The sequence below is a fragment of the Candida albicans genome, chromosome 1 (genome assembly GCF_000182965.3).
Source record: "Candida albicans SC5314 chromosome 1, complete sequence".
Classification (NCBI taxonomy): Eukaryota; Fungi; Ascomycota; class Pichiomycetes; order Serinales; family Debaryomycetaceae; genus Candida; species Candida albicans.
In genome coordinates this window covers 3,023,809-3,050,859 of record NC_032089.1, presented here as the reverse complement: position 1 = coordinate 3,050,859, position 27,051 = coordinate 3,023,809, and the positions used below count along the sequence as shown (strand labels likewise).

Here is a 27,051-nt window from a genome sequence, read left to right as displayed (position 1 = left end):
TAATAACAACCAAGAAAAAAATTCAATCGAACATGATGATGAACAAAGGATGTATATATATATATATATATACTCAAAAGCCAAGTAGAAAAAGAATAGGATTAGAAATCCTTTGACAAAATGATGTTTGTTGAACTGTATGATTACGTTACTATGAGCCACAATCGCATAATTTTACCCAAAAAAAAAGATTTTCTATAGAATTTCAGTTCAAAATTTATACTTCTTTAGTGTTTTTATTTGTAAGTACCGGATATATCCATCCTTAATTTGTTGCTGTGATTTTCCATGAGTTACGAATTTGATCAAACGTTTAGACATTTTCGTGGTTTCGTAACCTGAAGTTGTCCACTTTTAAGCCCTACACAAATGGAAATTATATAAGACACGGGTATTTTTTGCACATTCTTCCCATTACTCAGTATAATTCCCAAGGGAATGAACACAGTTGTGCCCTGGATTTCGTATTGATTCTAGTTTCATTGTTGAAATACGATGTTTAAATCTAGATACCCAATATGAAATCCCCTTTATCTTTTTTGTGAATATCATCTTTTTTTCACACTTTTTACAGCCATTATTAGAGTTATAGTTATATCAGAAGGTTTAGCAGAGTCCCCTTGGAAATTTGAATTTATAAAGGCCAGATTGGAATAAAAATATATATACCCTGACCACAAAAGTGGTTTATCCATACCATTTCATCAAAGGTTAAAGTCTATAGAAGAGGTATTTGCCAATTTATGTATTGTGAATCACCAAAAAAAGCCACAGGCTTGGAATAGACAATTGTTCGTAGTTTTTCAGCGCATAAGAAAAATAGAACACGCTACCAATAGTCATTTTTTTTTCAATTTTGCATCCACAACCTCTAATTGGAATAATATGCAACAATTCTCTATAATGATATAAAGAGTTTATTCATTTATAGTCTAAAAATTATGGTTAGGTTTTTTTTTCTTGAGAAATTTAAAACAATTGACCCAACTGTAATTGATTTTTATTAAGACTTATAGGAATAAATACTAGTCAGTTTTTCTATTAAAATAGTAGATTGGAAAAATAGATACGAAGGGTGTAGCATTATTAGATAAAATAGGGTGTAGAGTGTAGTTAAAAATTGTTGATGTATATGGAAAAACATGGCATATCAACTTCTTTTGTGAATGTTGGTTAAGTTATTGCCTTAAAATGATATAGAGATTAGAACTATCAAAGATAAATTATACTAAAAACACTTATTGTAGATTATTTTTAGAACATTTCAGAAATAAAATTTGAATGTAACAGATACAAAAGAAAAGAAAAGGATAGTTAACGGTTTTTAGTTTGTTAACTCATGCTTGCAATGTTAGTTGTTAGACCCCCACATTTTTCACATTTGGTTCTCAGTACTTTTGTTCTTGTTCTCAAATTTCAGCTCTTTTCAACCTTCGTGTTCCCATCTATAAAATAAACAATGGAAGAACAAAAACAAGTTGGGGGATTATAATGACGGGAGAAAAATGCACATATGTTGTATTTACTTCTTCAAAGTGTCAATATTTTGGGGGATCGTGGGGGATACTGCGAACATAACACTGACAAACAAACGCTTAGTGTCGAAGTCTTTTTATGTTCCCCTCCACCAACAACTAGTAAAATCATTCTGTTACAGTAATATGTGCATGTTGTTGTATAATAATTGATGAATGGTGTACCTACAGAAGGTACTGACAGATTAAATATCGCAAACCCTGGGGCTAAAACTATTGACAATTGGACTCACGGAAAAACTTTCATCCAGCCTTGCCGTTTTTTATCAACAACAATTTAACACATTATTGCAGAATTTGGGGGAAGAAAAAGTTTTTTGATTGGCGTTACTCCAACATATATATCAATAAAATATAAGAGGGTTGAAAAATTTTACTCCAAATGTCCCCCAATATTTATTTGATGTAACATTTGAAAACACACGGTAAAGCAGGGGTTTTTTTTTTCTTTGTCAATGAAGGAGGAGAGGAGGAGGGGTGACAAAATTACATGAAATCAATATGGATAGTAGTTGGCCGAAATCGCAAACAAATTGAGTGAACTAAAAAAAACAACATAGAACTCCTTAAATTGTAAGAATGTAAATTTGAAAGAACTTGCTAATAAGATATATAACGGATCAAATCAGCCCCTAATTAATACGTATTAATTTATTAGCATCACTCTAATGAAGATATGTAGACGTAGTAAATAGCAAGAAAACAATTTTGACCAATTAATTAGTAAAAATCAGAAAAGCAGGAGTAAGGAGATCTAGCTTGTATAATTGATTACTAAAGTAGCATTTCCTGCACAATGCAGCCGCTAGTTTTATTTTTTATTTTTTCGATTTTTGTTGAACACTGTTCGATGGAGGCATACATCAATAGATGTAAACGAACATAGAAATACAACTTTGTAGGATATCAATCACTCAACTGATAAGTATACACCAACCAAAAACTAAAAAAAAAAACTGATTATAGAAGTTGCAAATATTAATAGAAATACTTTTCACCATTTCTGTAAGTCCGAAAAGTTGCGATATTTGTTGTCACCAACAAATCTCTTGCTGTTCTGTAATTTTTTTTTTCTCTTTCTTTCCTGCACGGAAATTAAACCTGATTAACCTTGTTAGTAATAATTACTACTTAACGTGTTATATGTGCGTGCGTGCGTGTGTAAGTGTTGGAACCGCCATTATATAAATATTCAACAAATTCTCTTGCCATCAATGTAAGTTTGAGAATTTCGTATTTTCTTTCTTTCCCATTCTTTTACTCTTTCTTCTCTATTGAAGTTTGTCTTTTATTCATTCAATTCAATTGATTTAAGAAAAACAACTACAACTTACTACTACAACAACAATGTCTTCAGCTCCAAAGTATGTTACATATTCTATTTAGATTTCGTTTTTTCTTTTTTGTTTTTTTATCCGATAGTTTGACATTCTTACCATGAAGTGAAAAATGAGAGTGATCTTGATAATTAATTGGGCAATTGAAAGAGATGAGATTTGATTATAATATAGGTCTATTATTGCAATTGGTTTGAAACCAACATTATAACTAATTCAAGTTTAAATGGGGAAAGATGTGATCCGTTTATCAATTGAAAAGGGGAATTGGAGAAATTTCACACTCATTCCTGGCTCTTTCTCCCCTTGCTTTTTTTCAACACATTTTTTTTATCATTGCTGGAAAAATTCTCCCTCACGCCGAAATTAAATCTTTTTTTTTTCTCCTTTTCCTTTTAGGCCGATTTCCGAATTTTAGTGCACAAGCAAGAGAAAAAAAGGTAGCAAAACTAATTCTAAAATGGACGAACGGTTGGAAGGATGGAGGGGTGGAGGATTTATTTAAATATTCATCTAAATTCCCCCTCTCCCTTTTGTCCTGATTCACAAGTGTTTTCTTTTTCTTTTTGTTTTTCATGTAATTGAAGGGTGTCTACATATCTATCAAATATTAACGAAATATAAAAATAAATCAAAAAAGGAAAATGAAAAATTTTAATGCCTTATCAAGATTATCAATCTTGTCAAAACAATTATCGTTCAATAATACTAACAGTTCTATTGCTAGAGGTGATATCGGTTTAATTGGTTTAGCCGTTATGGGTCAAAACTTGATTCTTAACATGGCCGACCATGGTTACACTGTTGTTGCTTACAACAGAACCACTGCCAAAGTTGATCGTTTCTTAGAAAACGAAGCTAAAGGTAAATCCATCCTCGGTGCTCACTCCATCAAGGAATTGGTTGATCAATTAAAGAGACCAAGAAGAATTATGCTTTTGGTCAAAGCTGGTGCTCCAGTTGATGAATTCATTAACCAATTATTGCCATACTTGGAAGAAGGTGATATCATCATTGACGGTGGTAACTCCCATTTCCCAGATTCTAACAGAAGATACGAAGAATTGGCCAAGAAAGGTATTTTGTTTGTTGGTTCCGGTGTTTCTGGTGGTGAAGAAGGTGCTAGAACTGGTCCATCTTTGATGCCAGGTGGTAACGAAAAAGCTTGGCCACACATTAAAGACATCTTCCAAGATGTTGCCGCCAAGAGTGATGGTGAACCATGTTGTGACTGGGTTGGTGATGCCGGTGCTGGTCATTACGTCAAGATGGTCCACAATGGTATTGAATATGGTGATATGCAATTGATTTGTGAAGCTTACGATCTTATGAAGAGAGTTGGTAAATTTGAAGACAAAGAAATTGGTGACGTGTTTGCCACATGGAACAAAGGTGTTTTGGATTCTTTCTTGATTGAAATCACCAGAGACATTTTATACTACAATGACCCAACTGACGGTAAACCATTGGTTGAAAAAATCTTGGATACTGCTGGTCAAAAAGGTACTGGTAAATGGACTGCTGTCAATGCCCTTGATTTGGGTATCCCAGTTACTTTGATTGGTGAAGCTGTCTTTTCTAGATGTCTTTCTGCCATGAAAGCCGAAAGAGTTGAAGCCTCTAAAGCCTTGAAAGGTCCACAAGTTACTGGTGAATCTCCAATTACTGACAAAAAACAATTTATTGATGATTTAGAACAAGCTTTGTATGCTTCCAAGATTATCTCCTACACCCAAGGTTTCATGTTGATGAACCAAGCTGCTAAGGATTACGGCTGGAAATTGAACAATGCTGGTATTGCCTTGATGTGGAGAGGTGGTTGTATTATCAGATCAGTTTTCTTGGCTGAAATTACTGCTGCTTACAGAAAGAAACCAGACTTGGAAAACTTGTTGCTTTACCCATTCTTTAACGACGCTATCACTAAAGCTCAATCTGGATGGAGAGCTTCTGTTGGTAAGGCTATTCAATATGGTATTCCAACTCCAGCTTTCTCTACTGCTTTGGCTTTCTACGATGGTTTAAGATCTGAAAGATTACCAGCTAACTTGTTACAAGCTCAAAGAGATTACTTTGGTGCTCATACTTTCAAGGTCTTGCCAGGTCAAGAAAATGAATTGTTGAAGAAAGATGAATGGATTCACATTAACTGGACTGGTAGAGGTGGTGATGTTTCTTCAACTACTTACGATGCTTAGAGAAAATAGTGTTAACATGAATTTTTGATATATTTAGTTTTATATCGCTTTTTATATTATTCAATGAACATTAATATTAATATTAATATTAATATTAGTTATTGTGTAATGAAGAGACTCCGAAAGTGGCTTCGTAAGATTAATTCACGAGAGAAATGGTCTTACTCACTATCATCCATACGTTTATATATTTGTGTTGTGAATGATCAACATCTAAAAATTATCGTTGCTATTGTCATTAAAATCTCCGATAAGAAAAAAAAAGTCGTTAAACGTTGACCGATAAGCACTATCAAAGGCATCCAAACAAGCAGTAGTAGATATATATGCATATCATAACAGTGATTATTGATAATAAATTGTTTAACCTTCAAGTTAAAAAGCTTGATCTATTTTGAACACTTTTAAATTACTAATTACTCAATTGGGAAGGTATTTCCGCCCATGAACTTTATATTTGCAATTCAAACAACAGGCAATCAAAAAAAAATGTTGGAGACAATTATTCCATTTTAAGTAGTTAGCGACATGTTTAGATTTCACCAATAGGCATTATTGGACACAAATTAAAAATTATTCTTTTACAAAGAGTTCGATAGCCATTATATGTGAACAATAATTAATCTATCTATTTATCTTTTTTTGGGGGGTTGTTTTTATCTCCAATCTTATCTGATAATTCAACAAAAGTGGAGAGAGTGATGATGATTTTTGTACCATTATACTGCAACATTTATATATAGGTCTGATCCCCACTGACTTCAAAAATTGTAAACATGTCCTCTAACTCTTTTACTAATCAAGAATATTTCAAACTTAATAAAGATGTCATTGAATGGAAAGACAGATTTGGAAAAATCTGGTGCTAGAGTTAGTGTAACAGCTTCCACAGTTTCAGAAAACCAAACAACCGGATTTGAATTATATGAAAAAGCTCAAGAACTTTCTTTTGAAGAAGAAGAAGCAATAAGGAAAAAAGTGGTTTGGAAAGTAGATATGAGAATTGTTCCCTTATTATGTATTACTTATACATTACAATTTTTAGATAAATTATCATTAAATTATGCTGCTGCTTATACATTAAAAGAAGATTTGAATTTATATGGTCAAAGATATTCATGGTGTGCTGCTATTTTTAATTTTGGTTATCTTGCTGGTGCATTACCAGCAAATTATGTTATTCAAAAATTACCCGTTGCTAAATTCACTGGATGTATGTTGTTCTTATGGTCGATTATTTTGATTGGTCATATTGGTTTACAAAATTATGGTGGGATTTTGGTGATTAGATTTCTCTTGGGATTATTTGAATCAATGATCAGTCCTTCATGTATGGCAATTTGCAACAATTTCTACACTGTGAAAAACCAACCATTAAGAATGTGTATCTTCTTATCATTTAATGGGGTAGCTACTATTGTCGGGTCACTTCTTAGTTGGGGACTTGGACATGCTGATGAATCAAAATTGAAAATATGGAAATTGATTTTTTTGGTCATTGGTCTTATGAACTTTGTTTGGTCAGGGATTTTTCTTTGGTTATGTCCTGATTCACCTAAACTGGTCAAATTTTTAACTGAAGATGAAAAAGCTGTTTTGATTAAAGAAGTTGCTACTAATAATCAAGGTTTAGGAGAAACTAGATTTAAAAAGAGTCAAGCAGTTGAAGCATTACAAGATTTGTTTGTATATTTTGTTGCCTTAATAGGTCTTGCATGTGGAGTTATCAATGGTGGCACATCAAATTTTGCCTCTTCATTAATTAAAGGATTTGGGTTTACGGGAATCCAGGCCACCGCATTACAAATGCCTCTTGGTGCTGTGGAATTAGTTGTCGTTGTAGCAGCTGGTATTGTTGTCTTTACTGTCAAGAACATGCGTTGCATAGTATTATTTGTCATTTGTATCCCTCCTTTAGCCGGTCTTATTGGCCTTCATGTCATACCATTAACGCATAGATGGGCTCTAGTTGGATGTTCATTCTTGCAGTTTATTATTGGGGGTCCAGTTATCTTGTGTTGGATTCTATCGAATGCCAATGTGTCAGGGTCTTCGAAAAAAACTATAGCTAATGGAATTTGGTTTGTGATGTATGCTGCTGGCAACATAATATCACCAAATATCTTTTATGCTCGAGAAGCTCCAAAATACCGTAGTGGTATAATTGGCCTTATTTCCAGTTATTGTGGAATAATGGTTTTGGCAATAGCAATACGTTTGGTGTTCATGCATCGTAATAGAAAGAGAAACTTGGAACAAGGTGGCTACAATGAACAAATTGCTGAACAAGCAGTATTAGATGGATTTAAAGGCTTGACTGATTTTGAAAATGCCGGATTCCGATACTCTTTGTAGTTAGAAATTAATAAATGACTAGTCGTTCTATCTATATTTATATTCCAAATGCTATAAAATATATCCCCCACACACGGGTGTTTTTGTAATTCTATAATGGTACATCATAACCAAGAAGCATGCTTCCGATCAAGTATAAATTCAAAGAGGCAACAAATACCCAAACCAATACCGCCACAAAAGACGTAGCCAAACTATTGCTGAAGTCTTTATATCCCTTGATTCGAAAAATATCTTGATTAAGATCTTCATATACTTCTAATGGAAGTTGTGCAGCAATGGTAGTGGAAGAAGACGACGACAGACTATCTGGTACACCATTAGTGGCAGAAACCGAGTTTGAGCGAGACATTAAATTCGATGTTGGTGGCAGTGAATAAACCAAATTAGTGGTATTTTCACCAATCAACAATCTATTCTCTTCATTTTGCAAATGGAGTTGTTGTAATTGTTCATCGTCGTCGTCTTCCCAATTAGCACAAGGATGTGAATTACGTAAATTTTGTAACCTTATTGCTGGCTCTGAACTTTTGAACCTTGAGGTGGCAACCAGGGTCGACTGTTCTCCATCATATTCCATATCAATCTCTTCATCGCCATCTCTGACAAAAATAGGAACTCTCATGGTATGTTTGTTGCAAGTGAACCAAATAAGTGGAGCACTTACCACTGGTAATAAAATTGACAACACCACCTGACTAGCATTCAAAATCTTAGCCAATCCTTCTCTACCAGAAAAACTAACAACAAGAAGACAAGGAGCAATAGCTAAAGCTCTTGTAATCAATCTTCTGGTAACTGGTGGTAAACTCCATGATAAAAACCCTTCAGACACCATTTGACCAGCTAAAGTACAAACAACCCCTGCACTTTGACCAGAACACAATAATGCTAATGCAAATACAAATCCAGCAGTTGGTGACAAATGCTTGGACAATAAATGATAAATAGTGAATAAGTCGGCATTTTGATAATCGTCATCGGAATCAGAATCTGACTCGTGTCCGTTGTCATCATCTCGAGCAAATTTTGAATCGCCACTTCTTAATGTGGCACCGGCAACAATCAAAATAGCAGCATTAACAAAAAGGGCTACTGTGAATAATGATATCACCAATTCAACAATGGTGTAACTCATAGTATCCTTGATGGCATGGATTGAGGGCCTGTAATGATCGTCTTCTTCATCATCTCCATCAAATGTGCTTTCATCATCTTTTTCAAAACCTGGTTGTTCCTGGTGTTGTATTAAAGGTGTCGCTATCGGTGTTAAATTATCATCCTCTTCATGAACTGTAATATCTTCTTGTATAGGTTCTTCTATAGAGTGCTTACCCCACGGCTTGTGGAATCCATTTTTTATATCATAATCTTTCAATCTTGCTTGAACTAACCCAGAACCAAGATACAACGAATGTGGCATCACTGTTGCACCCAAAATGGCCAAACTTAAAAATAAACCATTACCGCCTTCTCTATCAGACATATCAACTACATCTTCATTTGGTAAGAAACCTTTCATAACCTCTGCTACAGAAAAATGTATTGATGAATCATGACTCACTTGATACAATTCAATCCCAAAGCATACAACGGTAGCTGCTACCAATACCGATACAAATGATTCAAAGATCCGTATGAACAAAAGTGGACCTCTTGGACGGTATGCCATTAGTACAATGAGCACATCAATAACTGTGACTATCACACCGACAAATAACGGTAAATGAAATAAAATATTTAATGCAATAGCCGTCCCCACCACTTCGGCTAAATCTGTTGCTATGATAGCTATTTCAGTAAGGGCATAAAGTATCAAGTTTGTTTTATAACCAAAATGAGCTTTACAATTTGCTGCTAAATCCAACCCCGTCACAGCACCCAATTTGGCAGCTAATATTTGTAGGAAAATAGCTAAACAGTTGGACAATAGAATCAGAAATAATAAATTGTACTTATAAGCAGAGCCAGCTGCTACGGCAGTTGAATAATTCCCGGGATCCATATATGCCACACTCACCATTAGCCCCGGTCCAATAAATCGCATGTATTTTTTTATACTTGCCACGATGGTCTTGAAGTTTGTGAAATTCGTTAGGAAACCCATATTTGCGATGTATGTAGTTGTTTAGTACAAGTATTCAATAATGTGATCTATCTGTTTTGACGATATTGCTGTGTTACCCTCTTAAGTGTAATGACGAATAAGAATATTGATTTCTCTTAAATATTTATAATAGATTAGAAGATTAATGTGGTTTATAATTTCAAAAATTTTCTTTAAAAGATATCACTGTTGTGGATTTCAGTTTGCTTTATTCTATTTTTTTTTTCTAAAATTTCTCTTCTTTTTTTTTTTACTCCAGAGTTGTTTCTTTAGTTCCTTTTATCCTTATTTGTGTATTCAGATTTCTTTTAGGGATGAATTTTGAAAAAAAGTTATTATTTGAACGATAGTTAAATTTGAATAAACTTTAGTAGTAATCCCCTCCTTGGAATAGATTTTGAAGAATATTTAAACTGAATTCAGATCTCTTGGTATAATCTTGAAAAGACAAAGAACAGAAAAAGAGTGTATAGTGGTCATAAGAGTTTGCTTTTATTTCTGTACGCCAAAGTTGTTGTTGTGGGCTTTTTTCTACTTCTTGGTGTGCTGCGCTATTTTTCCATTTTTTTTTTTGGTTTTTGTGTCACTTTATAATACAGAACAACAACAACCAACTCCTTTCCTTTTCTCTCCGCCTTTCAATAGTATTAGAAATCGCATATTCGTATTTCGTTTTCAACATTGTATAGTTATTCAGAGCTGGACTTTAAAAAGCTGAAACAAAACACGTTAAAATATTCAATAGGCAACTAGCTAACCAATTTAAGCCACTTTATAGGGGCGGAGAAAGAATGAAAGACTACCAGTGGCTGTATTTTCTTTTGCAATGTTAAAATTTCTATTTCTCGGTTTTCATTCTCTTTGGATGGTTCCTAATTTTTCCGGGCAAACTACAGAAAATAAAAATGGATTGAAAGAATCGCAGAATTGAAAAATCGTTGTTCATTAGTCACGTGATTAAATTTTAACGACATTTTGATAGTTTGACATTTTGACAATTTTTTTATCAAACTACGGAAATGTCTCTACCATCGGACATGTAGTTCCTGTTACAACAACAAAAAAAAATATCAATAAAGATGCTCTTCTAACAAAAATAGTATCTACACTCATCTTTATTTATTCAAAGTTTTTCGTATTTCTCAATTGTTTTTATCTATTCATTATAATTAATATGCTTAGGGCAGCTTTCACCAGAAGAACAGTAAACCAAATACGTGCATTTCATGGCTCATCAATTTATTATGCCGCATCTGTGTTTAAAATGCCAGCAATGTCTCCCACCATGAGTGAAGGTGGTATTGTTTCTTGGAAAGTGAAACCAGGTGATACTTTCAGTGCAGGAGATCCTATTTTGGAAGTAGAAACTGATAAGGCCACCATTGATGTCGAAGCAGCCGATGATGGTAAATTATGGGAGATTTTAGTCAATGAAGGGACCTCCGGAGTACCAGTTGGTAAGCCAATTGCCTTTTTAGCAGAACAAGATGACGATTTAAGCACTTTGGAAAAACCAAGCATAGAAGATGTCAAGCAAGAAACTCAAGCTCCCGCTCCACAGGAGAAGAACCCCGAAGAAAAGACTACCAAAAAAGAAGTTAAACAATCAGCACCACGTGAAGTTTCTACTGGCTCAAGTGTGCTTCAAAAAGCCAATCCAAATCAAAAATTGTCTCCAGCAGTAGAGTTATTGTTACATGAAAATAATATTTCCAACGAAGATGCCTTCGCGAAAATCCGAGCTTCAGGACCAAAAGGGAGAATTTTGAAAGGTGACGTATTAGCCTATCTCGGAAAGATTGATACAGGTGTAGTTGTTGAGTTAACTGAGTTTTTGAAATCAAGAGAACATTTGGACTTGTCTAAAATAATGCTTGCAGAACCATCAAAGACAGAAGAATCAACTGAATCCAAATCTAGCAAAGAAGAAAAGGCAAAAGTTGAAAAACCAAAACCAAAAAATATTCTTTCAGTTGAATTAACTTCAAACTTGGGTGAAGATATTTCGCAATCTAAATTCAAATTTGCTTTTGAAAAATCCATTTCTGCAGCTATCAGACAAACATATGCTTCCAAATTCCCACAATTTGCTCAATCCCCTACTGCATCCTCAATTTACGACAAATATGACGTGTTTGATGAAATACTTTCTGCACCAGTTACAAAGAATAGATTTGAAGTTTTTGATATCAAGTACAAGTTTTACGGTGAAGAATCTTCTAAAAACAAGGTTTCAGCAGATAGTTTTGATGAACTTTTGGGTTTGCTGACTCCTGTCCAGTATTTGGAAACTGGGTCTTCTAATGTCAATGTTCTGTTCAAAATCAAATTTGACGATAAATTGCAAGATTCCAAATTGTTCGTTGAAAATTTTGAAAACTCTTTACTTTCACAAATTCCAGCCAACAAGTTAAAGATCACAAACTAAAGGAAACGGACAACGGGGGAGTGAGAACTAGACAGCAGTAGTGTCATAATTCAATGTACATTTAATGAATAAGAAACTCAAGCATATGTAGATATAACCATTAGTTCTTTAGTTATCGTATTTTACTCTAAACTTGTTAACAATGAGATGGTAGCCACCACCATCAAACTCAACAATCAAATCTCAGGGAATTATCGTAGTTACTTATATACAGGATCTGATTAACTCATCTTTTTTTTTCCTTTTTTTTAATTTTTTTTTTTTGTWTTTTTTTTTTTTTTTTTTTACAATTTATTATTATACCATCCCATCTTGATAAACAAAGGTGTTTTCAAACAGTTTCTTTTTTTTATATTTCTTTTGCTTATTTCTGAGGCACATTCAATATTAGTGACTGATAACAGTTGATAATTGTTAGTAGAAATAAGTATACAAAAGCAGAATGCATCCGTATCAAGCTTCTGGTGGTAACAATAATCTTTCAAGTGGAAATGCATCCACAAACATACCTCAAGTCACATCCCCAACCCAATCAAATTTGAGACAAGGCTACCTGCAACAAGTGCCAACACAAAACATCACTAACAATTCTTATTATCCAAGAAACACATCGAGCAACGTAGCTCCAAATCTACTTCCTCATTTATCCTACAATGGCATACTTCCCCCACGTACATTTATTGGCACATCACCTTTGAATGGAATTCCACCTCCTGCGTATGGAAGTCAACCAAAACAATATCAACAAGCGCAGCCATCAAATCAGCGTCTTAGTTTCCGTAATGATCAACCCCAACAATTAGATCCAAAGCAACTTCAAAAAATAACATCGCCATACCAGCAAACTTCGCAACAATCTTTATCACCACCACCTCCACAGCAGCAACAACAACAACAAAGTTATTACCAACAGTCACTGCAGAATTATTCCCGGGAATCCTCACAGCATCCTCAAGGACAGCAGACGCGTGGGTTATTATCATCAGGAAATAGCAGTAACCAAATAAATCTCTCGGCTTCGATTCAGCAAGATGACCATAGACAACATAAATCTAACAACCACAAAAAGACAAATGAATCAAATGTGGTTGCAAAACCTATTGATCAAATAGATCCTTCTACTGGAAAGAAAAAAAGGGGTCGCCCCAAAAAATTCATACTTGATCCTTCAACAAACACTATGATTGATTCAACGCATCCCAATTTTAAACAGTTGAATAAAGCGTTGAAAGATGGAAATATTGACCAAGATGTGAGGTCTAATGGAAACAACGTCACTAATGATATGAGTGTATTACTCAATTCTTCAGGGACAGTAGACGGATTTAATGACTCGGAGTTGAAAGAATTACTAAAGAAGAAAGACAGAAGAGGTCGACCAAGAAAATTCCCTGTTGAAGAAACTGGGGTAACTATTAAAGGGGTTAGAATTAATGGAAGCGGTATTTCCAAAACCAAAAATTAGTTTGTATTATATTCTTGTTGTGTTTTGCTTTTGCTTTTGCTTTGATTTGATTTCTTTATTTTTAACTATTATTATTATTATTTTCTTATTCTTGAACAAAGACCAGAAAGGATTATTTATATTCGATGCTAAGTCGTGATTATTTTAAATTCTTTTAGTATTATTTGTTACCATTGTATTTTATTACTTTTATTTACTTCGTTCACTATCAATATATATATAAAAAAGGAAGAAAGAAAGAAAGAAAAAACTCCGTCATGTACTATAAACTATAAACCATAATTCTAATGAAAATCAAACAATTCTATTCATAAACTTACCAACTGCTATCATTGGTGCACATACAGCCGTAATCATCATACATATCGCATTCACTAATCTACTCATCTCGTACAATATCCAAATGAATAAAAGCAATTCAATAATCACAACTAAACCTTGTAGACCAGGTATGAATTCTCCAATAATGTCAATGGGGGCAAAAAGCATTTTCATAATTTGCACCCGTTTAATCAAGTCCATCCAAGTTGATATTACCACAACAGGTGCATTTGGATCAAATTGCAAACCTCGAGTAGTAATCACCTCAGGTTTGTTGGTTACAATACTTTCTTCGTCTCCAGTTATCATTGATGACGATGAAGTTGGAGGACTTGTTTCCAATTGCTTGGTCACAGGATTGTAATACATTTCTTGGGTTAACTGGGATTCAGCTTCACTATCACTGCATTCAATAATAAACTCTTTAGGGTCACCATTCTCTTCTATTACTTTAATAACCGATTTATTGGAAGGATGGATCAGTGGTTCTGATTTCTTTTTTGATAATACCAGGGCGTTCAGTGGTACAGGTTTCGGTTTTGATACGGCCAGCGCATTCAGCAGTATAGGTTCATTAAGTAACTCCCGATAGAACATTTTAGTAGCTGGTTGATTCCAATTGTCAAACACTACTTTGGAATTCTTTGAAAATACTTTTAGTCTTTTAGTGGTTTTCTCAAATGGTGTAGGCGGATATACCACCTTCTTGACTGGTTTGGCTGCTTCATCCTTTTTGTCTTTCTCTTTATCTTTGTCGTCCTCTTTCTTCTCTTCTTCCTTCTTTTCTTCATCTTTTTTTCCTTCCTCCTCCTCGGGATAATACAACCATGAAGCAAGATATGCCAACCAAGGAACACTAGTTTCTTCGGCTGCCTTTTCATCTTTCTTTTCATCCTTCTTTTCTTCACCTTCACCCTCACCATCTGTTTTCTTTTCTTCCCCTTCTTTTTCTTTTTCATCGCCCTTCTTGTCATCAGAAGTCTTTTCTGTGGCCTTACCTTCAGCGCCAGCCTTTTCTTTTTGCTCCTTCCGTAACTTTTCTTTCTCTGCAGCCCTTTCTAATTCCCTTTTCTTCTTCAATTGAAGCTTTGACTCTTTGATTTTTTCATTAATTTCCTTTTGTCTTCGGGAATAATCCACAAAATCTTTTCCCAATTCCTTCTTTGCCTGGTTGAGCTTTTTCTTCATTAGTTTTTTCAAAGGTACTTTCTTCTTGATGATTTTGGTTTCTTTATCTTTACCTTCTCCAACAGTGACTACCTCAGCTACTTCGACTTCCTCTTGTGTGACATCTTCATCGTCGTCACTTTGGTTATCGACAAAAATTTCTTCCTTAACGGGACTCTTTTTTGGCCTGTGATCGTAATAATTGTAATCATCATACTTATCTTTAGTTAATTTGGTTTGCATCTTTTCTAAAAAAGTCAGTTTGTCTTTGGTATCCTTGCCTTCAAAAACAAGATCCATAGGATTATACCTATCCAATTTTTCTGTTTTGTCTTCAAAAACATCGTGGAATGTTTTATGTGAGTATAATTTAGGTTTGACGACCTGTGCTTTGTCGTACCTCTTTTTCTGACGAATATAATAGTCATTGTTTTTATTTTTCGGGTATTTTGGTTTGGGAGGGTTATACTGTTGCGGCTGATAAGGTTGTCTTGGCTCTGGCTGATACGGCACATAATGATTTTGTTCTTGGAGATAATTCAATTGTGCTGGAGTTATAGTTTCTTCAAGTTGGTTGTCTGGTTCCAAATCATCGTACTCAATTGGTAACGAGGATGTGCTACGATGAGCACTACCAGGTGGTGAGATCATAGATTCAGATTGTGATTTAGGAGTCTTGGGTCTGACATTATTCATAAATGCTTGTCTTTGCAGGGGTAGAAACTCCATTTGAGGGATATATGGAGCAGAATCGTCTTCATCCACTTCAACAATAAATTCTTTAGGGGATGGTGGTAGGTTCAGGGTGTAGTTGTATTGGTAACGAGGTTGTTTTCTTTGTTGTTCACTCAAATATTGCGACGAGTAATATCCGTTACTTGTGACATTCATTGTTGTAGGGAGCTTACTTGATTGGCTCTTTGGCTAAATAGATAAATAGAAAAGTAAAACGGAGAAGAGAATTCTTTTTCTTTTATAAATAAAAAAAAAGTAGCAGTTGTCGATGTATATGTAATTACAAAATGGTGATAAGAGAGTGGAGAGATCATCTTCTGTGTGTCATCTTACTTATATATTGAATCACAATAGAATAATGTACATCTTAATAACAATATACTAAATAATAAATTACTGAGTGAATGAATGAATGAATGAGTGATTTAAAAAAAAAAAATGGCTGGCAATTTCAGTTTTAAAGTAAAAAAAAATAATTTTTTTTGATTTAGTAACACGTTCCTGTATGTACGTCGTTTAAAAATATTTTCTGTCCCACTAAGATTTCCAGATTTGGTAAAAATAAGCAAAGCCTCACAAGCTGCCAAAAACAGGCAAGAACTAATCCCTTCCTTAATGCCCTTGTGAGCGTTTGATTCATTTTACCCGTTGAGTGATCTCGGTAGAAGTGATTCTCAATGGGAACATAACTATTAAACATCAAATTTCTTGATCCTGAAAGAACAAGTTACAAAGTACTTTTTTTTTCTTTTTGACGATATCTTGAACCAGCAGAATGACTTCATTTTGTCATTTTGGTACGCCTTGTGGTTTCTAACGTTTTTAGACGATGAATTGTTGGTAGAGACAATTGGATGCAAAAAGGCAAAGGGCATACAGTTGAAAGTTTCACAATACCTGCTCAAAATTCTCGGAATTGAGATTTTTACTACATTGAATCCTTAAATTGTGAATTACTACAATACCTCTAGCCAAGACTTTTAACTGATTTTAAATTAATTATCACGAAAAAGAGCAAGATTGAAAAAGTTTAAAAGAAATGAAATACAAAAACACCTTATTAAACTTTGTTTGGCCTTAGAAAATCAATTGTAATTCGAGCATTGACACTACCACATACATTTGTGTTGTGAAAGGCTATTGTTAGTACTACAATCGCATTGCAATTCAGCCTACTTCAATATTCTTTATGAAATATTCAACAATCTATTTCTTTAAATAATAGCAAGTGTTCCCGAACTGTTGCTTGATTGTGTCAGAAAATGTTAAAAATACAATAGGGATCACCCTTTGTAAGATTAAAGAGACCGAATTTTGCCATTAAGTGTAGAACTACTTTATAATGTACTAAATATTGTTAATCTGTGCTTTCCAATAGGTTAAACCTAATTTGTTTTATCAAATAGAACGATAAACCTCTTTCTTAGATGATTAGTTGAAGCTATATCTGTTGTGTCTAAACCCCATTTTAGCAAAATTGCACTGAGCTGCAAACCACATAATTGCAAAAGATACGCCACAGTTCACACAATTTAATGTGCACATTCATTATGAATTTCTCAACTTCATTAAAAAAAATTTTATATTAGCAAACCTGTTTCGGCTGAAGATAAATGTCACCCGAATAACTGTGTGTGCAATATGTAACTTCTGTGGAGGACGTTGAATCATCAAAGATCGATCTTTAGATTATCTATAAATAGAGAAGAGCATCAGCATGCAGATTGATTTGTTTGTTCCATTATGAAAACTTAATAGACTACCAAGTTTAATCAGAGAATATTTTACACTTTGCTCTTTTTCCCATATAAATCACAATGTCGGAAAGTTCAGTTCATTTATTAAACCAAGCTGCAGGGTATGGTGTTTTAATTGGTGTTGGAGCATTATTTGCTGGTGGTATGATCTTAACCACATTTTTATTGCAAAAATACCTTCATGAAAATGCCAATAGTACTGAAACATTTTCAGTTGCAAATCGTTCAGTAGGTACTTTCCTTTCGGCGTCTGCAGTTTATTCAAGTTGGAGTTGGAGTACAGAGTTTTTATTCGTATCACTGATGACTTATAATTACGGAGTTCAAGCTGGGTATTATTATGGGGCAGGTCTTGCGATTCAAATTGCCGTAATGAGTGTTATTGGTATTCACGCTAAGAAAAGGATTCCAACCGCACATACCTCGTTAGAAGCAGTGCAATTAAGATATGGTAAGGCAGCACACTTACTTTATTTGGTTTTGTCTTTGATTTGTAATATTTGTTCTTGTCTGGCAATGATTTTGGCATGTGCATCTGGTATCTCAATCATTGCTGGTAACCTTCATATTGTTGCATCCACAATGTTGATTCCATTTGGTGTCTTGTTGTATACTGTGGTTGGTGGGTTGAAAGCAACTTTCCTTACAGATTTTGTTCACACCACAGTGTTACTTGTTGTTTTGTGTTACATAAACACCGCGGTTTTAACATCTGACCAAGTTGGTGGAATAGATGGATTATATGACAAAATTATTGAGGTTAGTAAGACTAAATTCATCGAGGGAAATTATGACGGATCAATCCTTACGGGTAAATCAAAAGGGTCAGTAATATTTGGATTAGTATTAACTGCAGGTAATTTTGGTTTAACGGTTATGGACTCGTCATTTTGGCAAAAAACATTTTCAGCTAGTCCAAGAGCTACTGTTCCTGCTTATCTTTTAACGGCATTTTTGATATTTTCCAACGTGTGGCCAATTAGTGCTATTATTGGCGGGTCACTGCATTTTTTGGAATCTGATCCATCATTCCCCACTTATCCTCGTAAAATGACCCAATATGAAATTGATTCTGGATTTGTCTTACCATATGTGTTAAAAGCAATATTAGGGAATGGAGGTGTAGGTGCATTACTATTAATTTTATATTTAGCTGTTACATCGACTGTATCAGCACAAATGGTTTCAGTATCTTCCATTGTATCATTTGACATTTACAAAAAATATATTCATCCTAATGCCCAAAACAAATCTATGATCAATGTTTCTCATATAACTTGTGTTGTGTTTGGTTTAGGTATTGCTGGATTCAGTATCATGTTACATTATGTTGGTGTGAATATGACTTGGTTTGGATATTTTATACCTATGGCCATTTGTCCAGGTGTGATTCCATTGATTTTCACTGTTACCCGGGACAGACAAACCTTTTGGGCAGCATTTATTTCTCCAATTGTTGGATTTGCTGCAGGGTTAGCGGTGTGGATTTCGACGGCATATCACTTTTATGGATCTGTCACAATTGAATCGACTGGCGGTCAATTGCCAGCATTATACGGGTCATTAACAGCATTATTGTTACCTGGAACATTGAGTATCATCATTTCATTTATTAAACCGGAAAAGTTTGATTGGGAAAAATTGAAGCAAGTCAATTTGTTAGTTGATGGAGATAGTTCATCTGAAGTTGAGATCGATAATGACACCCCAACTATCCCTAAAGAAAAACAAGATGGAGTTGAAGTGAATTTCGAATCTGATGAAACATCAAGTTTGGAGCAACAACAGCAGTCCCAAGCTGCTTCTCAATTAACGGTTAAAGAAATGGATTTCTGGATCAAAATCTCTACCGGATCTGTGATTTTTATATTGTTAGTTACTTGGGTCATTTGGCCAATGTCTGTATATCGAGATTGGGTATTCACAGCTTCGTATTTTAAAGGATATGTCACCGTTGCCTTAATTTGGTTGTATACCACATTGATTGTGATAGGATTAGTTCCATTTTATACTGGAAGACATTCAGCTGCTAAAGTGTTTAGAGGTGTTTATAATGACTATATAAAAAGAAAATAGTGCTTATAATTAGTAACCAACAAATAGAGTTTATTATAGAAGTGGTAGTGCCAAAGAATCAGGCGAAAATCAATGGAGACAGAGTGGAAAAAAATCTCTCTCCGAAATAATTCTTTGGAACTACACACCTCCTAAAGCTATACGTTACATCCTTTCCAGTCCCTTCTCCACTCGATTATGCTAAGGCTGTTTATACGCAGAATGTCTTCAGCTAAACCCCCTCAAATATCACATTCTGAAACTCCAGGACCAATTGAATCATCAATAATATCGAAAATAACTAATGAATTCAAACCATTATATTTTAAAATTGATAATGATTCCCATAAACATGCTCATCATGCTGGTATTAGAGGTGCAAAAAACAAAACAGAATCCCATTTTAGATTAGAAATTGTTAGTGATGTATTTGAAGGGAAATCATTATCTGCTAGACATAGATTAGTGTATTCATTATTAGCTAATGAATTGAAAAATGATGGTGTTCATGCTCTACAAATGAAAACGAAAACGCCAGAAGAAATCAACAAGACTCAAAATTAAACCAATAAGAAAATATTCATTACACACTAGTTAGAATTTATATAATAATAATAATAAAACAAAAGAAACCCTATATATAAATGAGAATAAACAATATAAAAATATTAGTAATAATAATAAAAAAAAATAAAAATAAAAAGTTTGGTTGGTTAGTTAGTCAAGTCCAAATCAGGTCAACGACCATATAACAAAAACAAAACACATTATCTATTAAATCACAATCCATTGGCTTCTTCTTCAACACCTATTGTAGATTGTGATTCTTGTACGGAAGCGTTTTTGGCAACTAATTCAACTATTCTTCTAATAACTGGTAAATTCAACCAAGCAGGAACATAAGCTTCAACTCTTGAAAATGGTCTCAATGCAATATTTCTGAAAGGATCATTGAAATGTCCATCAGTTGAAACTAATTCGAATAAATCATCGGAATTACTGGAATCGCTTTCTTTGACTTTATCAGCAACTGCTTGTAACACATTAGGAGCAATTGGTGTTTCATAATCAGCAACATAATATTGTGAAATCAATTTTTGAATTTGGATTGGTTTCAAAGCAAAACATATTTCATATATTATGCTAATATCATCAGGGGTATTCTTTCTCAATTGTAACAACTTAGCAGCTTGTAACAAATGACTCAAATAATTGGATCCTTCTTCTATATCATGACTTTTACACCATTCTTCTAATCTTGTAACATTATAATTCAATTGTAAACCTCTCTTCCAAGACAAGAAATTTCTTCTCATGATCAAATCATTGAAACACAAGGCATCAACAAATCTTAATAATTCAATAATAACTTCATTTATAACTTCCATTTCAATGAAATATGATTTCATAGCCCAGTAAACAGTGTTGAAGAAGCTTAAAATATCATCCATTTTGTATTGAACTCCACCGGAAAATACTTTGGCCAAAAATGGAGAGCTCTCAGGGGCCATAAACCCAGGTAATGCTTGTGACAATACAACAGCCGACACAGCTTTCTTTTCCAAATCTTTTTCCATCTTCTTCATCCACATATTGTAAATGTTGTAGGAAAGTGATTCGAAATCTTCCTTCACCACAGCTACTAATTTAAGATATTCATCAAATTCTTCTTCACTCATTTCATGGGCCAAATTGTCGTTAGCAATGATAGTGTGCTGAGCATATGAAACAAAGGAATATAATTCATGGGTGTTGGATAACCAGAATGCACCATGAGGAATAACGTCATCGTCTTTCAAAGCAGAAACAATCAATTGAATTGATGACAAAACTTCTCCAAGGAAATCTTCACTTTCTTTAGTTAACCCTAATCTCCACATGTCTGACAAAATAATGATGATTATTCTTGATGGGAAAAGAACTTCCTTTCTGGTCAAATCAGCGGCAATACCAGATGGTGGTATTTTCAAACCTTTCAATAACCCATCGACAATTTCACGATGTAATTGACGTGAATCTCTCAACAATTTGAATAATTCGTCATTGATATCATCAATATTTGCATCTTCATCATTGGAAACGGCAATGACTGATACTGGTCTGTTGCTATTGTCAAGGGAGTTTGGTGAGTTCCAGGCCACGGCACTACTGTGACGCTTGTTGACATTTCTGGCTTTGCTATTCACAAGAACAGCAGATCCATTTCTGGCTTCTGATTGTTGCTGTTGCAATTTGGCTAATTCGGTCTTTAATTGTTCAATGTGTGATTTCAAATCAACTTCAATGGTATCACGCTTAACAAGATCATCTTTAGCCTTGTTCAATTCTTCAATGTTCCTTTGAACTTCTTGTTTCAATTCAGCTTGTTCTTTGTACAATTGTTCAATCTTGGCACCAGCTGAAGCGTATTCATTCTTGATGGTCTCCAATTCACGATTCAAGTTTTCAACTTCTTGTTGATGTTCAGCATTCTGGGAGTCAAACTTCTCGTTGAATTCAAGTTCACGAGTTTTCAAAGTTTCATGTGCTTGACCTTGTTGTTCTAATAAAGCCTTCAAATTGGCAATTTCTTCCATTAATTTCTTATTATCCTGGATCTTGGCAGTTAATGATTGAGTCAAATCAATCACCTTGTTTTCTAATTGATAAGACACTTCCTTCAATTTATTCAAGGATTTAGCTTCAACTTTCAATTGCTGTAATTCACGAATAGCATATTGTCTTCTAAATGCTGATTGAATAATAACAGCAGATTTCCGTTGAGTTTGATAACTGGATCTGGCTTGATAAGCTTTCCAAGATTTTTGAATAACAACGGCGGAGCTTAATTCGCGTAATTTTAAGTAATTTCTTCTTGCTTGCAATCCTCTGACAGATTTTTGGATAGTGACCACTGATAAAACTGTTTGAGCAAATTGCTTTCTGGCCAAGTAACCTCTGATGGAAGTTTGGATTAAAGTTGCTGCAACTCTTTCTTGTTCTTCTCTGACGCGTTTTCTGGACATATAACCACGAATTAAACCTTGTAACTGAATATGAGAAGCTCTGGTTTCGAGATACCTCTTTCTGTAAAATCTCTTTCTCATGTTCTTTTGGATCATCACTGCTGATTTGAACAATTTATCGGATCTCAATTTTTCAAAATGAGCCAACATACCAGCTTTGAAAAAAATCTTGGTGTTACCCAATTGGTATTTCTCCTTATTTTCAATATTGGTCGTCAATATTTGGTTACATAATCCAGACACAGATTCTTGCGTAGTGTCACCACTCATGACTCTAATCCAATCTTGTGATGGAACCAAAATATGATATCTGTCAGCAAATTCCACATAAGTCCATCTTGAAGGGAACCCAGCACATGAAATTCTGATTGTTTCCAACACACCACAAGCTCTCAATTGAGACAACACCATTAATGTGTCAAATTCCCAAGCTTTCTTTTGTTCATTTGGTTTAATACATCTGATATAATGAACATTTGTGGAGTTGATAGTTTTCATTAATTCAATCAACGAATTCTTGAACATGGAACCCAAAGTCGGTTTCTTATTAGCAATCTTTGCTCTTGGTGCTTTGGTTTCTGGTTTAGAGGCTTCCAAGGCAGCAGCATTTTTATCAATAATTTCCAAAATGGATTGTAACAATGGATTGGTGGTGTTTTTCATAACTTCAAGATGACCTTCACCAACAGTATCTCTATTCTTTTCAATGAAACCTTCAATATCATAGGTAACATCTAAGGCATAATGAGAAACAATAAATTTGGTTTGACCAAATCTTGGCTTTTTAAATACTTTATTAGTTGGTTCTTTATCCAAATTCTGGAACATCTTCTCAATCCATGATTCATCATTACCTGCCGGAAGTCTGGATTCTTCATCCAAAAGTGACAATATACCTAATCTGTTTTCAATTACATCGATACAAGGTTGATTATCGGCAAAGTCAATAAAAGACCATTCAATTTGTTCTTTAATATATTCCTCTTGTTCCAACTTGAAAACGTGTTGATTGAATTCTTGTTGTAATTTTTCGTTGGCGTAATTGATGCAGAATTGTTCAAAAGAATTCTTTTCGAAATGTTCAAAACCATAAATATCCAATACACCAATAAATGATTTGACTCTGGCAGCAACTTCGTCTGGACATAAATCAGAATTGACATAGTCGACTAACCAATCAAACAAAGCCGAATAAATATATTTAGCAAACGAGTCTCTGGCAACTAAAGCCTGTTTGTGGTTTAAATTACTGGTGATTTTTTCGTTTCTGGTTGTGATTTGCTTTTTAACACACCATTTGGCGAATGATACCGCATCAATACCCAATAATTCACACGCTTTAGTCAAATTAGGCTCGTCACTGGATAAGTGTGCATCGTTTTTGGTAGCAGCAATATCAATGTTACCAATGTGTAAAAGTGCTGCTAAAATCTTGTAGATTTCTGATTGCTTAGATTTATCAATCCCAATTAAAGATAATGCTTCATTAGTGATACGGAATTCTTCAGCGTCATCGATTCCTTCTATTTGAGGCATTCCACCTTGGTTGGTATACTTATAATCGTCAGCAGTTTGCAACCCTAAGGCTTCCTTTTCACTACTGCTCATACCAGCCAACATTTGATAAAAGATATGGTAGTTTCTTTCTGTGCTTGGTTGGAATACTAATCTAGATCTTTCTAAAAGATACGTTCTTATTCTAGCACCAATAATTGATGTTTCTTTATCAAACAAGATTTCCAAGTATTTACCGAAACGTGATGAGTTGTCGTTTCTTGTGGTTTTGGCATTACCAAAAGCCTCCATAATAGGATTGGTGGCTAAAATTTGTTTTTCGACATCTGACATGTCGGATTTATGTTCAGTGCCGATGTTGCTTTGTAATTCTGAATCTTCTTCCACGGTAGCAAAATATCTCATAATATATTTAGCAGAAACAGTTTTACCAGCCCCGGATTCACCACTGACAACTATAGTTTGGTTTTCACCATCTTCTTTCATGCACCTGTAAGCGTCTTCGGCGATGGCGAATAGATGGGGATCTAATTCACCTCTTCTTTTACCAGCATAAGCTTGTATAATGTCTTGTGAATATAATTGTTCAACTCTTTGGAAAGGATTGGTGGCAATTAAAACAATACCAGAATAAGTATAAATGTTCAATTGCGAGTAACGTAATTTAATTGCCTGTAAGACAGCAGGTTCATTCAAATAGGACAAACTAGTCAAATCTTCTGCTGCTTCCAATATTGGAGGATTTCTTAATGGAGGTAATTTGTCATTTTCTTCTGATAAATTGTCAGTTTCAATAGTGAATACTTGAGAATCATCATTCTCAGGTACAAATTCTATAATGTGCTTGTTCCCATTTTTCTTGTTTGACTTTACAGTAGCACTGATCCAGCCTAGTTTTTCATCAGGATACCAACAACGGGTTCCCACATCGTATAATGATACCATGATTTATTGAGTAAGGGGGGGGAAGAAAGGGAGGGTATTCTAATGTACAATCTTCACTCTATAATGTCTCGTTTTATCTTCTTTTTTAAAAAAAAAATAGGAATCGTTTGGTTGTATTTTTCCAAAGAGATCAAACAAAAAAGGGAAAGGAAAGGATTGAAAACGAAGGCTGATAATTAATAAAAAATAAATATTTGAAAACTGAAAAACAACAACAACAAATAGTTAATTGAAAATGAAAAGAAGTTGTTAATTAAATTTTTAAACAATCAAATTATACTATTATAATGCCCAATCAACTTCTTAAAACAAAAAAAAAGTAAATGAATCAATCGACAAAAACAAAACTCGTCTACTTTTTTCTTTTCTCTTTTCTCTCTTTTAGTCTTTTTTTTTTTTTGTTGTTTTTTTGGGCGTATTTATTCTTCCGTTTTGTGTACTTTGATCCGAAATCAATTACTATTGAAGAAATTTACACTAAACCTTTTCTTTTTTACTTTGTCTGGTTGGTTGGTTGGTTTCTTTCCTCTAATACAAACAATGATAGATGTGTCGTTTGGTGACTATTACAATTAGAAGTTGTAATTGAGTTAATCAAGTTGTGTGGTAATACTATTTGATCTTGTTTGTGAATTGTAAAGTTTGGTTGTAAAGTATTAAAAAAAAAAAATTTTTTTTTCCCTCCTGTTTGGCGTCACTTCAAGTCACCAAAAAGAGGAACGAGAGAGAAAAGAAAAATTTGTCTTGTTGTTGTTAGTTGTTAGTTGTTAATTAGTTGTGTTACAATTGTAATACGTGGTTGATCCAATGTTCTAACATCCTGTATATAACGTTTTACACTAAATTCAGGACCACCACTACATACAACTTGTAAGTTTGAAAATGAAAGAATAAAATTCTCCTACTAACTGTCAAAAAGCTCTTCCTTCTCATTCTCTTTCTTGTAGTATTGTTTAAATAACAACATTTCCATTCATAGTGGAACAATAGTAACATTGCTATTTGTTTTTGAACGGTGTTTCTTTACGTGTAACTACATATATATGGCTATATATTTGCATGTGAAATATTTTGTGCAAGGACAGGATAGCATATAGTAGCATTAATAATCTCATAACAACGACAACTAACTACATTAAATAATATTTTAATATTTGAAAGATCTATTATAGTGTCTAGAACATTTACTATGAAGTATTAATTGTCTCAAAAAATCTAAAATGATAATTGATGAAGAATTTTAAAATAAAATACTAAAACTCAATCTCTTTAGTGAATTCTTGGTGGAGGATAATTAAATGAACAGCACATACTTGCATCAAATTAACCAACTCTCTACTCAATCACAAAAACTCAAAATCTTCCACTATTGTGTTGTGTTGTATATTGTTACGTTATTATGTCGTGTACATTGAATCAATAATTTCTTCTTAGTGTATGATGTGTCCAATTCAAATCTTTCCCCCAAAAAAAAAAAATACAATTCAGAAAAATACGCGTTTTAAACATAAAACAATTATATTACAAATACCCTAAATCAAAAAGCATCAACTCTAAGAAAACAACGAAACCTGTACACCATAATAAACTTTTTGATGTAATAATGTTTAGAAAAGATGTTAAAGATTTATCTTTAGAATTTTGTCACCATGTTGTGAATATGTAAAAAGTAGCTCGTAATTGGTAGCACTTGACAAGATTTACTAATTGGTCCCTGCATGAAAGTACGTAGGTAATCTTCTATTTCTTTCCTGATAGTTTGACATTGAATGTGATTTTTCCATTGGATCGACAGTGCTGTTCGTGGTTGAATTTCTATTGGGACATCAAGAAATAAGTCAAGAGGAGTTAGTATTAAGTAATTGACATTTAGTTTGTTTTTTTTTTGTATGGGGGGGGAAGATCTACGAATCAGAAAAAGAAAACTGGGGTTCGAGGTTTAAAGTAGAAATGGCAAACCTGTTTCCAGCCAATGAAAAGGCGTGTATTGAAGGTGTGGTATAATAGGAGTCTTGTTATGTGTACAGAGGAATGGTGTTTATAGAATTGCAGTTAACTGTCGTGTGACTTTTAACTTATCTCGTAAAATCACTCTTTTCCAATTTTTCTAATATGAATATTTGAAA

General features: G+C 33.9%; 9 protein-coding genes across 9 annotated transcripts; 6 read left to right on the top strand and 3 right to left on the bottom strand. All coding sequences in view use genetic code 12, as the record gives it.

Moving 5' to 3' along the window:
* Positions 1-2,882: 2,882 nt before the first annotated feature.
* GND1 (phosphogluconate dehydrogenase (decarboxylating)) lies at positions 2,883-5,070 on the top strand (the record flags this gene model as incomplete). Its single annotated transcript, XM_019475184.1, has 2 exons — positions 2,883-2,899; positions 3,600-5,070. 2 exons carry the CDS (start codon positions 2,883-2,885, stop codon positions 5,068-5,070), a joined length of 1,488 nt encoding a protein of 495 aa, XP_019330729.1.
* Positions 5,071-5,895: 825 nt separating this feature from the next.
* On the top strand, positions 5,896-7,425 carry DAL7 (Dal7p; the record flags this gene model as incomplete). The annotated part of the gene is made up of 1 exon (XM_717133.1): positions 5,896-7,425. The coding sequence occupies one exon, from the start codon at positions 5,896-5,898 to the stop codon at positions 7,423-7,425; it is 1,530 nt and encodes a 509-aa protein (XP_722226.1).
* Positions 7,426-7,516: 91 nt separating this feature from the next.
* Positions 7,517-9,472, bottom strand: CAALFM_C113840WA (divalent metal ion transporter; the record flags this gene model as incomplete). Its single annotated transcript, XM_717132.2, has 1 exon — positions 7,517-9,472. The coding sequence occupies one exon, from the start codon at positions 9,470-9,472 to the stop codon at positions 7,517-7,519; it is 1,956 nt and encodes a 651-aa protein (XP_722225.2).
* Positions 9,473-10,706: 1,234 nt separating this feature from the next.
* On the top strand, positions 10,707-11,960 carry PDX1 (Pdx1p; the record flags this gene model as incomplete). The annotated part of the gene is made up of 1 exon (XM_717131.1): positions 10,707-11,960. The coding sequence occupies one exon, from the start codon at positions 10,707-10,709 to the stop codon at positions 11,958-11,960; it is 1,254 nt and encodes a 417-aa protein (XP_722224.1).
* A 442-nt stretch (positions 11,961-12,402) lies between these two features.
* On the top strand, positions 12,403-13,425 carry CAALFM_C113820CA (uncharacterized protein; the record flags this gene model as incomplete). Its single annotated transcript, XM_717130.1, has 1 exon — positions 12,403-13,425. One exon carries the CDS (start codon positions 12,403-12,405, stop codon positions 13,423-13,425), a length of 1,023 nt encoding a protein of 340 aa, XP_722223.1.
* A 294-nt stretch (positions 13,426-13,719) lies between these two features.
* Positions 13,720-15,804, bottom strand: CAALFM_C113810WA (uncharacterized protein; the record flags this gene model as incomplete). Its single annotated transcript, XM_717129.1, has 1 exon — positions 13,720-15,804. The coding sequence occupies one exon, from the start codon at positions 15,802-15,804 to the stop codon at positions 13,720-13,722; it is 2,085 nt and encodes a 694-aa protein (XP_722222.1).
* Positions 15,805-17,465: 1,661 nt separating this feature from the next.
* Positions 17,466-19,481, top strand: DUR32 (Dur32p; the record flags this gene model as incomplete). The annotated part of the gene is made up of 1 exon (XM_717128.1): positions 17,466-19,481. One exon carries the CDS (start codon positions 17,466-17,468, stop codon positions 19,479-19,481), a length of 2,016 nt encoding a protein of 671 aa, XP_722221.1.
* A 177-nt stretch (positions 19,482-19,658) lies between these two features.
* CAALFM_C113790CA (uncharacterized protein) lies at positions 19,659-20,024 on the top strand (the record flags this gene model as incomplete). The annotated part of the gene is made up of 1 exon (XM_717127.1): positions 19,659-20,024. The coding sequence occupies one exon, from the start codon at positions 19,659-19,661 to the stop codon at positions 20,022-20,024; it is 366 nt and encodes a 121-aa protein (XP_722220.1).
* Positions 20,025-20,239: 215 nt separating this feature from the next.
* On the bottom strand, positions 20,240-24,925 carry MYO2 (myosin 2; the record flags this gene model as incomplete). The annotated part of the gene is made up of 1 exon (XM_717126.1): positions 20,240-24,925. One exon carries the CDS (start codon positions 24,923-24,925, stop codon positions 20,240-20,242), a length of 4,686 nt encoding a protein of 1,561 aa, XP_722219.1.
* Positions 24,926-27,051: the final 2,126 nt, after the last annotated feature.